Source organism: Diceros bicornis, chromosome 12 (assembly GCF_020826845.1).
Source record: "Diceros bicornis minor isolate mBicDic1 chromosome 12, mDicBic1.mat.cur, whole genome shotgun sequence".
NCBI classification, from domain to species: domain Eukaryota; kingdom Metazoa; phylum Chordata; class Mammalia; order Perissodactyla; family Rhinocerotidae; genus Diceros; species Diceros bicornis.
Window position 1 is genome coordinate 47,151,440 of NC_080751.1, and position 14,173 is coordinate 47,165,612.

General features: G+C 40.5%; 1 protein-coding gene across 3 annotated transcripts in view; it reads left to right on the top strand.

The window, feature by feature from the left end:
• The first annotated feature begins 9,594 nt into the window (after window positions 1-9,594).
• The window catches only part of STRN (striatin), a 94,192-nt gene continuing 89,613 nt past the window's right edge, over window positions 9,595-14,173 (top strand). The window contains exon 1 of one of the 3 annotated variants that reach the window (XM_058551433.1): window positions 9,595-9,967. In XM_058551433.1, coding sequence (XP_058407416.1) covers window positions 9,734-9,967 — 234 coding nt within the window. In that variant the 5' untranslated portion in view covers window positions 9,595-9,733. Of the gene's footprint in view, window positions 9,968-10,108; window positions 10,843-14,173 lie in introns of those variants that run through there. The other 2 variants (XM_058551434.1, XM_058551435.1) reach the window with 2 other exon arrangements.

Consider the following 14,173-nt stretch of genomic DNA (forward strand, 5'->3'; position numbering starts at 1 on the left):
TAGGGGTTTCAGTTTCCTCATCCATAAAATGAGAGGGAAAATTACTAGGTATTGCCTCGACGATCTTTTGCACATCTAAAAAGTACATATGTCAATGTATTTTTTATGTATTATCTCATTTTTTCAAGAGAGTGAATCTTTGGCTGATCTTTTAATCTTCACACATAATGTTATTTAGTCTGATAAGTAGTTTTTACATGTGTATAAAATTGCTGTCAAAATGACAGTATAAAATATATTAAATCCAAACAGCAGTTAAAATATCACAGCTTATTGCTATCGAGAAGAGCTCCAGTTCTGTTGTGTGCCAGGCACTGTGCTAGACACTTTATTCATTCTTTTCATTCAAACAACGCCGAATGATGAATATAATTAGCCCAATTTTCAAAGCACATTTAATTATATGAATTACTATGCTTCACATTTTCTTCATTCTTAATTGGAATTTTTAGGTTGATGCCAGAAATGGCTAGAGTACAGCTATAAATAAATTTCTTGCCTTATGCTTTCCATCAGATGAATTGTTTTTAAAACCTGATTTAATCATTACACACCTATTTCTAGTTCTGAAAGCTTATGAAATTATTATTTATGGGCTTCACAAAATTTTACTTAAATAAATAAGAATTTCATGTCTTAATCATAATTTAGAAAAATCATCCTGAGCTAAGTGTTTGGTGCTGTCACTAATGTGAGAACCATGCATGCACAAGTGACCAGTACAACTGTTTCTTTTCCTTCAGGAGAATTTGTTCACAGCCGTGGTCCCCTATCCACAATACTCTGTCTCTTTTTTGCCATTATAACTCAGGGGTTTCCATTTCAGGCATTGTTTTTCTCATACCCGTATACTTCTTTGCCCTTTTTCCCCTTGACTTTCAATGCAAGTCAAAAGAATCTGTGAAAATTTGAGTGAACTTGTTTGGTTTTTACAACTTTTAACTTTGATTATTCATCCTCTCTTTAAATCTCTTCCTTCTTTCCAACTGACTTCCAGTTATATAGGAAAATACCTCTCTTGTTTTATTTGTGAAACAAAAAAGGGCTTTAATCTCGTCTAATGAGCATAAAAGAATCAGGAAAAATGAAAGTCAATTTTATACATTATTATAAATTACATATATCAATTATGTATATCAATTTTAATTATAAAATTTGCAATCATTAAATTTTGGAGAAATTACCACAATTCACCATACACACCAAATTACTGTTGATATTTTAATCTATTATTCTACATTTGTAATCATCCTGCAGATAGCATGTTGTATCCTGCTGTCACCACTTATTTTATAAGCATTTCCCCATGGAATTATTCTAATAATAGTAATGGATGGATTTAATAACCATCATTTTTTTATGGCTACTTAATAGTGGATATACCATTATTGACTTAGCCATTTCCCTATGCTTGGGTACTTGGTTTCTAGTTTTTACATTTTAATAAATAATTCTGCATTTGACTCTTTAAAAATGAAACTTTGGGGCCGGCCCCATGGCCTAGTGGTTAAGTTTGGTGTGCTCCACTTTGTGGCCTGAGTCGGTTCCGGGCACGGACCTACACCACTTGTCAATGGCTATGCTGTAGCAGCAACTCACATACAAAATAGAGGAAGATTGGCACAGATGTTAGCTCAGGGCGAATCTTCCTCAGCAAAAAAAAAAAGGAAACTTTGTAGATTATTTCCTTGGGATAGATTCCTTAAAGAGGTTATAAAAAATATGACGTGTGAATTTTGATACACATTGCTGACTCAGAAAGTGATGCTTTTTGAAATAATAGACATGAAAATGAAACTGGGTCATTGTTTTCCAAATTCCAAAAAAATGCCTGGGAGTGCCATTAAATCTCCTCAAATATTTTTATATACCTAAAAATTTTCTTAAATGGCATTTTAGTTGACTGTAAATCATGAAGCTAGTAGAAAAACTTAATGGAGCTTGGGCTGTTTTTAGTAAAATACACTTGTTAAAACAAGGAAGGTGACAGTCCTACTCTACACACTATGGGACCCTGGTGTGTGGAGGGAGGCTGTGGTGGTGGGAGGATCAGCTTCAGATGCCATATATCAAGAGCAATGACAAACTGGTGTGTGTCCAAGCCAAGTGATAGAGAGCAACTAAGGGTAAAAAAAGGGCAAGATGATCATTTATATTCAGATGGGAGGATCAGATAGCTGACCACACCAAGAGATCAATGTTTCAAATAAGCAGTTTGCAATGGAACATAATAGAATTTTCTAAGAAAGCTGTTAAAAAATGATTGCCTTATGATAGTGCGTTCCTTGACACTGGACATATACCAGGAGAACTTGAATTCCTGTTTGTCAAAGATTTTTGAGGGCCAGCCCGTGGCTTAGCGGTTAAGTGCACGTGCTCCGCTGCTGGAGGCCCAGGTTCGGATCCTGGGCGTGCACCGACCCACCGCCTCTCCGGCCATGCTGAGGCCACGTCCCACATACAGCAACTAGAAGGATGTGCAACTATGACATACAACTATCTACTGGGGCTTTGGGGAAAAAATAAATAAAATAAAATCATTTATACAAAGATTTTTGGTATGATTCTCTAATGCTGTCTCTTATTCATTGATTGGAAAATTATTTGTGGAACACCTACTATATGCCAAGCATTGGGAATACAATAGTGAACAGTCAAGCAAAGAATCTGCCATGATTTGTTTACATTCTGCCTGGGGGGAGAGAGAGAAAACAATCACAGGCTCTGATAAGTAGTTGGAAGGAATGGGATGAAGTATGTTTGATAGAGAACAATAGGCAAGGATTCCTTCAGAGGGTTGTCGGATCCCTAGCCTCTCTTCTGCTCTTCAAACTTGCATAAGTGACTACTTACCCATTGGTTGTCTCAGGGACTCCTCAAACTCAATTAATTTAAAACTGAACTCTTCACCTCCTTATCTAAAACCTGCTTCTCAACTCAAGATCTCCTAAACAACACAACTATTTTATCCTGTTGCATGACCCGTAAATCGTGGTATCATCCCTGACACTTCCCACCTTCTCCCTCACTATGCTTAGTTCATCACCACGTTTCCTAAATATCTTGTCAAACCCTTCATATGTCTTCATTGCCATTATTACCAGCCTCGTCCAAATCACCACATTTGATTGCAGTATAGCACAGAGGTTGGTGTGGAGCATAAGGTCAGTTTGCCTGGGGGAGAATCTGGTTCTGTCACTTACAAGCGGTGTAACCTTGGGCAACTCACTGGTCCTCTTTGTGCCTCAGTTTCTGCATCTGTAAAATGAGAACAATAATCATATCTATTTTATAGGGTAGCTGCAGATTAAATGAGTTAATACTTGCAAGCAACCTTAAAATAGTGCCTGACCTGTAGAAAACAATTTAGAAATGTTGGCTAATATTTTCCACGTGGAACCTAAAATGAGCTCAATAAATTCACATCTGATACCTTGCTGAAAACTCTTCAGTTGGTTACCTTCACATTAAGAACAAGCCCTTAAAATGACCTTCAAGGCCTGCATAATCCGGCCCCAACCTACCTCATCTCCTCGTTTTATTTCATGCTGTTCCTATGGCCATACAGTAGTGTTCCTATCTGTCAAATGAAGATAATGTTAGTACCTGCCTCTTGGGAAGTTGTAAGGATCAAGTTAATGCACATAAAATGCATTACTTTTTTTGACTAAATGCTCAATAAGTACTAGCTATAATAATAACAATTATTATCACTTTCCTCTTGCTCTTTATGTGTCAGCTATATTGGACTTCTTTCAACATATCAAATGCGCTATGTCGTTTTCTTCTCCAGGTGTTTGAATTTGGCTTAAAAAGCTCCATTCCACCTTCTAGTGAATTTATACTCTTCCTTTATGTTTTAATCTGGTTACATTCTCATAAAAATATTGCAGCATTAATTTGGTTATTGCCATATACTCAAAACTGTATTAAATTATCTTTTTCCCCTATAATGAAAATATATGTATTAGCTCTTTCAGCTTGAATACAATCAGCTCATTGGTTGCAACGTTACACGTTATGAGTTCATGTGAAATTGTACATGAGCTGGTTCAAACCACTCCTTCTCTTGTTACTTTATGTCCTGCAGCTGGGGGAAATCTGGGAAAGGAGATAACATAGATAATGGTAGAATTTTCCATTACAGAGAAGAACTGCCAGTGCTAAAATTAACACGTATTGAACAACAGTAGCATGTTGAGGGCCTGCGGAGTAGAGAGAGAGGTAGTACAAGCAAAATAGGTTAAATCTTGTTTGAGAAAAGTTAAGAAAACATAGGTCTTCAAAAATTAAAAGAAAAATGTACTGGACCTCTTTAACCTCATTCATTTTTCTTGTTTTTCTGGCACAATGCCCAGATTTTTTTCCCTCGTCATTTTATTAGAAAAATAATGTATCCCGTTGAATTCTTTTGAGATACTGACTTAATTTATGTTGAAGGACTATCAGATGGGAGTTTGGGGAGGCGATGCTGTTCTGAGCAATTCAAACCTAAATGATGATTGGGTGTCTTCTGCTGAAAAAAGTCTCCACCTGGAAACAAATACGTCTCTGTTGCACTGTTGGCAGGAATAACCAGTTTTCAAAAATGTTCTTCTCGCCCCCCGCCCTCGGTTTTTTTATTTAACAAAGATTATATTAATTGTTTGAAATTCAGTTCCTGCCTTAGAAATGGGGCACCATAGTAATTTTTTAAAAAAGAAGAAGAAAACAATAATCTGTTGAGCAGAGCTTTCATTCACTGGAAATTTTAAAAGACAAAAGGGTATAAAAGCAAGGGATGGAGTTGATGGAGAGAAAGGAAAAGAATATGTTCAAAAACCAGTTTATCTTTGCTTAGAGAAATAGAATCTTAAGTTGATCACCATCAATATTCCAAGAGAAGTCTTGCTACGACTTCAGAGCGATGTTATCATTTGTCTCCCCCTGTATTAGATATTTAGATTTGTTAAAGCAATCTTGATTTCAGATTTTAAGTATTTATTTCTCTAAATATCAGTCACTACAAAATTAAAATTAATTTTAATTTCAAAATTAAATTTTATCTAAATAGTTAAATTTATTCAAATAAATTAAATAAAGTGAAATTTAAATTAAAATTAGGCAACTCTCTAATTTCAACCACACTCTTCCAAAAGAAAATAATAGTAATAATAATAATAAATAATAGAGGCTATTTTCCCATCTTATCACAAGACTGTGATATAGATTTAATTCTTGGACTCCCAGAAAAAATTTAGATATTAGAATTCCTCCACTTCCCAACTTGTGATTGGCTGTTTCCCCAACCCAGTCATTACCAGACTTCAAAACTAGGGAGTAAGTTTGGAGGCTGAGGAAAGGTAGAAGCAGAGTAGGCAGAAGGGACAGGTGACAGAAATTAGGGAGTGGGCACATGGTAGAAGGGGTTGATAAATAGTGGTTTATTGAATATTCCTTTTCCCCAAAGTTCTGTTCACCCTAGCAGAGGCCTCTCTCCAGTCCAGCAGTCCACTCCTTTTCTTCTGGCCAGAATTCTGAAAGAGCCATCAAGTTCAACTTGGAAGCTTTTCTTTGAGCAGTTAAAGAGTCAGAGACCCAAATAACTTGTCATTTAAGGGCCGGCCCTGTGGCTTAGCAGTTAAGTGTGTGCGCTCCACTACTGGCAGCCCAGGTTCGGATCCCAGGCACGCACCAACGCACCGCTTCTCCAGCCATGCTGAGGCCACGTCCCACATACAGCAACTAGAAGGATGTGCAGCTATGACATATAACTATCTACTGGGGCTTTGGGGAAAAAAATAAATAAATAAAATTATCAAATAACTTGTCATTTTGAACAGTTTTTAAAAAATAGCACTCATTTTTTTTTTTTTTTTGTGAGGAGATCAGCCCTGTGCTAACATCTGCCAATCCTCCTCTTTTTTTTTTTTTTGGTTGCTAAGGAAGACTGGCCCTGGGCTAACATCTGTGCCCATCTTCCTCCACTGTATATGGGACGCCGCCACAGCATGGCTTGCCAAGCAGTGCGTCGGTGCGCACCCGGGATCCGAACCGGCAAACCCCCTGCCGCTGCAGTGGAGCACGCGCACTTAACTGCTTGCGCCACCTGGCTGGCCCCAATAGCACTCATTTTTTTTTTTTTTTTTTTGTGAGGAGATCAGCCCTGAGCTAACATCCGCCAATCCTCCTCTTTTTTTGCTGAGGAAGACGGCCCTGGGCTAACATCGGTGCCTATCTTCCTCCACTTTATATGGGACGCCGCCACAGCATGGCTTACCAAGCAGTACTTCGGTGCGCGCCTGGGATCCGAACCAGCGAACCCTGGGCCGCCGCAGCGGAGCGCGCGCACCCAACCGCTTGCGGCACCGGGCCGGCCCCAGCACTCATTTTAATGAGAAAAAAAAAGAGCAGATGAATTGTCACTGTGTAGAACTATAATCCCTACCTCACAAAGCATACACATATAAACCAAAAAATAGCAAACACTTCAATTATCTAAATAACCTTCTAGCATTTCACAATTTTTCACTTTAAACTGGTTATGCTGATATATAAATCAACATTTCGACAGCTGCTTTCTGTGCTTGGAAAAGAAACCCTATTTTTTTGTGTCACAGGCTTTATTAATTATAAAATGAAACAATCAGGAAATCAGCAACACCTTGAGGGCTGAGGCATACGTAATAGGTGTAGGCATTAATTTTTTTTTAAAGATTATTTTAACTCTGCTGGATTAAAGTTCTGAATAGGGGATGAGAAAGGAAAAAGAACAGTTTTTGAGCCCCTAGTATTCATGATTTTTACAAGTGTTATTTCAGTTAGTCTTGTGAACTCTAGCACAATAACAGCTATCATTATTCACTTTATACTATATATCAGGCACTGTGTTAGGGGATTTACATTTCTTCTCTCATTTAATCTTCACAGTAACTTTATAAGGTAAATGTTATTCTCATGTTAAAAATGAGAGAGTTGTGGCTGAAAAAGTTAAACCATTTGTCTAAGATTTCCAGACTTGAAAAATTGTAGTGTGAGGAATAAAATTTAGCTTTCACTAATTGCCATATCCTTTCTAGTTATTGTTTTTTTTTCAAATTCAAAAACATTTTTGCTGTAGTGACTGAGAATGCACATCAAGTGGGGGCTTCTGGGATGCCTGCAATGTTCTGTTTCATGATCTGGCTGGTGGTGATGTGGAAGGGTTCAGTTTGTGAAAGTTCATTGAGTTGTTCATTTACCACTTGTGAGCTTTTCTGTATATATGTTACATGTGATAAAGTGTTTACTTAAAAAAAAGTAATTCATGCTGAATACAGAAAATGAAAAATATAGACAAGCACAAAGGGGAAAAAAAAATCACTGGTAAGCTCACTACTCAAAAACTAACAGTTTCAGAAGCTGATTCAGTATAGGAGGAAATGATGGGATTCATGGTCCTCGTTCTCTTAAAGAAATTTAGGGCAAAAGAACTCCAAGGGAAAGTCTTCTTTCAAAAGTAATGTTTTTTTGTTAAATTACAAAAGAATTAGTACCACATATGGAAATTTTTAGAAAAAGAGAAAAGTAAATTTCTTCAGAATTCCACCTTAATATAATCATTCTTAATATTTTGGTATATTGAGTGACGGTGTCATGACATTATAGATCATAAATAGTTTTGTGTATAAACAAGTCCTTGAAAAGCAAAAAGATATTGAGTAAGAAAGTCGAACTATGCACTAAAGCACAGTTGTATGTGGGATAGTCCAAGTTATCTATAAATTTGTTTTATAGTCTGTTATGAATTGATTTAAAGGCCTTTTCAGACCTGTCTTCTAACTATTAGAGAAAAAAATAGCTCTTAACATTCAACATTGTGAGATTACTTAAATCCCTCAGATGAAAAAACATGCCCTTGTTCATTATTGTCCCCTTGTTACTTGATAGGTCTAAGTAAGAGAGGAGGCAATGTGTTAACGGAAAGATCAATGAACTGGCAGTCAGGAATTCTGGTTTCTAATCTTGGCTGTGCCACTCCTCAAAGCCTCATTGTGGACAAGTTTCAACTTCTTTGGACTTTAGTTTCTTGAGCTGTAGAATGACAGGATTGGGCAGTATCTCAAAGGACAATTACAGCCAAAACAATTTATGACACAGGGAATTTGGCCAGGCCTGGATCAACCTTTTATTATAATAAAGAATGAACTCATAAAGCAGAAACATTCAGTAACTGGGAGAAGAGAGCCTGCCATCTTTATTTGCAACCAGAGCAGGTACAACGTGTTTCCTGTCTTTTCCACATGTAGCCATGGGAAGAGAGGAGGGTAGAGCACAGGGACAGGATGTCCTTCCTTTACATATCACTCACCAGACTGTATCTTTAATTTTTTTCATAACCATCAGGTCTGATACCCCACAAAACAAAAGAATTACAAAAAACTTATTCGGGTGATAAATTAAGTACTTAAAATCATTTTCATTTGTTAAATTTTTTCAGGCACCTTCCTTTCATTATGGTAGTCTGAAGTTATAATGACGTAATTTCAGGGATTTCGGAGACGGATAACATTTACCGAGAAACGCTTGAAAGGACTTTGGTGTGCCTTTGTAGGCTAATATTGTTGCCAGTTTGCAGGTGAACCGTGGAAGAAACTGGGAACGGGACAAGTGAAAATGAGAAGCGCCTGCATACCTAAGACAGTTCTAGGGAGCAGAAAGGGGACTTTGTTCTTTTAGGTAGTGTAGCTTTAAGGCACTGTGAGAATTGATTATATGCTTGCCAATCTCCCTTTGATGACAGGAACTGTGTCCTTTATCTTTATATCCCCAGCGACAGATATAACCGACAATCAAATATTTGTTTAATTGAATTGAGTAAAAACTGCACGGAAAAAGGAGACTGAAATAACAGAGCCTTGGGTATCTGAAAATTTACAGGATTTACTGCAAGATTAACTGCAAAGGGAAAGCGACTTGAGCGGAGCACTGTTTCAGATGAGGTGTGAACAAACCAGAATTTGGAAGAAGCTGAACGCTGCCAGTCTAGGAGAGAGGTCATCAGAGTTCTTTATCAGTGAAAACTGATCAGGCAACAGGTTTGAACCCCCGAGTGAAAAAGAAAGGCAGGAGCGATAGCGATACTCGGGTTGGCAGAACTGGGGAATGTCTTGGATCAGAGAAACACCGAAGTCGGAGCCGAAGAGGGAGGGCTGAGATCGGCTGGAGACCCCAGTGCAGGGGCCGGACCGGAGAAGCTCGCTTTGAGCTTGTTTCTTAACAGAACTACCAGGAAACCCTAAAAGATGTGCAGCTCGGGCCGGTATTTTGGCGTGATAACTTCCGTATGTGAGTGTGCGGCAGGGAGCACCGCCCGATGACTTCCGCGTGCGAGAGAGACTGGAGCACCGCCCCCCCGCGCCTAGCCCGACCGCGAGGAAACCCGCGCTGCCCGCGGGGCCGCCCTCCGCCGTCGCCGGCCGGGGCGGGGCCGCGGCCGCGCCCGAGCCGTACGCATCCCCACAGGCCGCCTCCGCCGCGGACGCCCGCCCCACGCCCCGGGACTACATTTCCCAGCAAGCCCCAGGCCGCTCGCGCGCCGCAGTTGACCCATTTCCCGGCCCGTCCCGGGCTCAGCCGGCCCCCGCGCCCAGGCTGCTCCCTGCTGACTGGGGTGTGGGCGGGGAGCGGCGGAGGGAGGAGGAGGCGCTGCTGGCCGCCGCCGTTGCCTCTGCTGCTGGCTGCCTGGGCAGCTCCCCGGGTCTCTGCGGCCGCCATGGACGAGCAGGCGGGTCCCGGCGTCTTCTTCAGCAACAACCACCCGGGCGCCGGCGGTGCCAAGGGTCTCGGGCCTCTGGCGGAGGCTGCCGCTGCGGGCGACGGGGCGGCTGCGGCGGGGGCGGCCCGAGCCCAGTACAGCCTGCCAGGGATCCTGCACTTCCTGCAGCACGAGTGGGCCCGCTTCGAGGTGGAGAGAGCCCAGTGGGAGGTGGAGCGGGCGGAGCTGCAGGTAAAGACCCTCCCGGCCAGGCCCTCTTCATCCCGCCTCTTCGCTCCCTTCCGCCCCGCCCCGGACCCTTCCCCTCCCCCCTCAGCCCTCGCTGGTTCTCTCCCGGTTTGCTCCCGCCTATCCCACCAGAACCTCGTCCCCTTCCCCCCTTCACCTTTGGCTTTCGCTGACCCCACTTCCTTGACCCGGGTTCCCACTCCCGCCCCTGATGCGTTGTTTATCCTCCCTGCTCCTTTGCGTCTACACCTTCCCACTCTTAACTCAGTCTCATTTCAGCTCTTGCCATCGCACGTTTTAGGTCTTCCCTGTCAGTTTACTAATTGGGCTGACAGTAGTTTTGAGAGATGCCGAGCAGATCATACACTGCCGTAGTGAGGCTCATGCTAGGTCTAGAGACGTTCCCCGCAAAAGGTATTGGCAGTTGTCTCCTCTGTCTGAAAGGAAGGTGATCAAAGAAGACAACAGAAGTTGTGTTCGTGAGGCCTTGACTTTAGGCAAGAAGCTGATGTTGGGTGAAAGTGTTACTAGGACTATCAGCTCCCCTTTTACATATGCAAATATTTCTTCTCTTCCCTCTCCCTCACCCCCTCCGCGTTTCTTTTAGGTATTTCAGATTCGTGGATTTTGAATGAAGAGCTTAGATGATCACAGTCAGGTGATGGTTTCCTGTTCTCAGAATCTAAAACTTCTCAAGTGTTAATTCTACGTTGTGTTTTGTGAGATTGACTTGTACTTTAAAAGGCACTAAACAGGGCTTTAAAGTTGGTTACATTTCCTTGCATAATCTGCAAGATAAAGTATATCCAGGGAGGAGCTATTGTGGGCTCTTAGAAGAATGAAAGTGAGGCTGACACTTTACAGGCCGTTCTGAATTGGTAAGTAGGTTTCAGTGGCTGTTCTTAAAACTTCCAAGGCAGACGCCAATTTCACAGGGAACTTAAAGGACTATGAGTGGCTGTGCTTTTCTGTTTTACTGGCTAATCCTGTATGCTTATGAAATCTGAGTAAAGTTTTGGTTGGTGAAACACTTGAAGTTAAAATGCTAGCCAATGTATCCCTTTTTTTGGTAACATGTATTTTCTTGGGCACTTTAAAAAAAAAAAGGAAAGGAGAAATCTGTTAAATAGAATCATGTGCTGGAACAGGCTGCTTTGGTGTAGTGGAAGGGGCTGTGGAAAGAGCAAGCAGGCAGGGTGCTGGCTGTGCTTGCTGCTAGCTCTGTGACCTTGAGGAAGTCCTTTAACCTCTCTTAACTTCAGTTTCATCATTTATTTATTCAGCACATTTATTGAGTGCTAGCTGTGTGCTTCTAGGCACTGGGATTAACAAAGCCGACAAAGCCTCTGCCCTCATGGAGTTTATGTTTTAGTCAGCGAATGCACCTATGTAATATACTGACCCATAGTGGCAACTGCTATGAGAAAAATAAATCAGGGTACAGAAATAGAGGGTGATAGGGGCAGATATTTTAGATGAGGTGGTTAGGGAAGACCTCTGGGAGGGGTTGAATGAAGCCCGGTGAGTGACCCATTGTTTCTAAGATTCCTTCTGGTTCTTTATTCTACAGTTAGTTGTATGTTTATATTTTTTGGCAGCTTTTTCATCCCTACTATTATGTTCCTTTAGTATTTAGTCTATTGATCTTTGTAATTTTTCTCGTAATGAATCTGACCATGTCTGTATAGTAACCAGCAGACTTAAATGCTTCATTTAAATTTATTGGTAATTCACCTTTTTAGCAATGCATTCCATAAAAGAGCTTGTGGATTTCCAGATTTCAAGGAAGCCTTAAAGGCAGGCTTTAACTTGAACGTTGTACAGTTGCAGAGAATGATTTTTGTATGTAGCTGCTTAAGTTTTAATTTCTTTTCCAGTTTAGGGGATGTAAGCTGTCACACTAATTTGGTCAAAAACAAACAAGAAAACAGTTCTTACCTTCCTACTTGTGGAAGTTTGGGAATTTCCAGCCCGTCTCACCCCTCCCCACCCCACCATGTTTAAACTTTTCAATTTACCTGTAACTAATCACTCTTCAGTTTTTTATTCAGTTTGTTAAGCAACACAGTCACGTGTTGCTTAACGATAGGGACACGTGCTGAGAAATGCACCATTAGGTGATTCAGTCTTTGTGTGAACGTCATAGTCTGCACTTACACAAACCTAGGTGGTATAGCCTACTACACATCTAGGCTGTATGGTACTAATCTTATGGGACCTCCATCGTATATGTGGTTCATTGTTGACAGAAATGTTATGGGGCGTTTGTGTGCATATATGTGCGCACACGCCCGCGCGCACACACACACACTACTTTTTCGGTTACTTATGGCAAATGTTAAACTTCAGGTAGGTTTCCAATTGGTGCTCATCATATTAAGGGCACTACATTTTTACAGTCTTTTGGTTTGTGCTCAAATTAAATTGTCGCAGAGAAACTTAAAAAATGTGTCATATTTTCCAAACAGAACAAGTATTATATTATGTATTATTGGGGGAGAGAGTTTCCACGAAATCTGTAGTCTTTGATTCCCTTAGTAGCATAATTGAAAATATATTTTTTAAATCATTTCTTTATAGCAACATCCTTAAATTTTAACATCCCTTCATTTTTCTTTTGCCGTTGGGATTTTTCTTGAAAACGATAAGAAGTAAGAGTTGAATGGATGATGATGAAATTTGGATTAGTTGGTGTCTTCCTTTTAATTTTTAAATCTCTTCTCAAGTCATTAACACCAAAGTCAACAAAAATATTTTTGAGATTAACTCTAATTTGTCTCTTCAGGAACCTGTCAGTCCTGCTCTTTCAAGTTGCCAGGGCAGAGTTGTGAAAGGAAATCCAAGCTCTCATCTACCTGGCCTGCCTTCACCACTTCATCCCTCCTTCAGATCTTGGGAATAAGGACCTGGCCACATTGTGCCGAAAACTTATTTGTCATTTTTTCCTTCTTGCCCATCTTAGTTAATATAAGACTCTCTTTTTACTTTTGGTAATCTCTCTCCCCCCTCACCACCACCATTCAGATGAGAATACGTAGTTCATGGGAGAAGAATGGTCAAGATTATTACTGAGCTTTATATTTGTGAAAGGAATTGGAAACGGATTACTAATCATAACATTTGAGAGAATTTTGTGTATGTGAAACGTTGGGTTAGATGACCTCAAGGAAACGTCCAATCAAGTTGTAGTGATAGAACAAGCAGAATGTGGAAGTCAGAGTGTTTATCATTGAGGGGTTTAAATTTTCTTAGAACAGCATACTATAAAAGAGCTAGCAGTGAATGAGGAGAATAGCAGGAAGAAAGAACTTTATGAGGTAGTAAGAACCTAGGGCTTAGTAGTTGAAAATTACTGACTTATGGGAAAGGAAGCATGTAAATAAAAAATAAAAATTATTGTCCCTAGATTTTGATATGTGTGTGTGTCTGTGGGTGTGTGTGTGTAGTAGAGGAGGCTCCACTATTTACCTGAAAATGCCAGAATTGTGTGAAAAAGGTGATATGATTGAGTAGCTCAGGGCATATGGTGTGGAGGCTGTACACTAGAGTGTTTATGAATCTATATTTTGGTATTATTGATTCATATTTTCATTCAACAATGTTTTTCAAACAGCTACGTCATGCTAGGTCCTGTTCTAGGTACGGGAGAAACAACAATGATTAAAGCAAATCCTACCTTCGTGAAGGTTAAATTGTGGAGGAAGATAGACAGTAATAAATAAATACATACATAAAATGTGAGAGGGTAATAAGTGCTGTGATAAAGTGGGGTAGGTGAGATTTGGAGTGCTTGAGAGAGTGGAGTGGGAAAGAAAGGTTTAACCGATAAGGTGCCATTTGAGCAGACCTGAAAAGGTGAAATCTGAGGAAAAAGTGTTCTAGGCGGAGGTAACAGTAGGGGGAATGGAGCGTGCTTGGGAATGTTTGAGAAATAATGAGGCTTGTGTTGTTGGGGTAGAGGAGAATGGAAGAAATGTCAGAGGTACTGGGTCTTGCACTTTGTAAGGACTTTAGATTTTACCTCAGCAAGATGGGCAACTGTTGAAATGTTTTGAGCAAAGGAGTGATCCCATCTGTCAAAGGAATCCTTTGTAAGGACTCAGAATAGACCTGGAGGGAAGATGAGGGTAGAAGAATGAGGGGGTCTAGTTGGGATGCTGTCTTAATAATCCAGGCTGGAGATGAACTAGGTGGTAGTGACAAGATAAG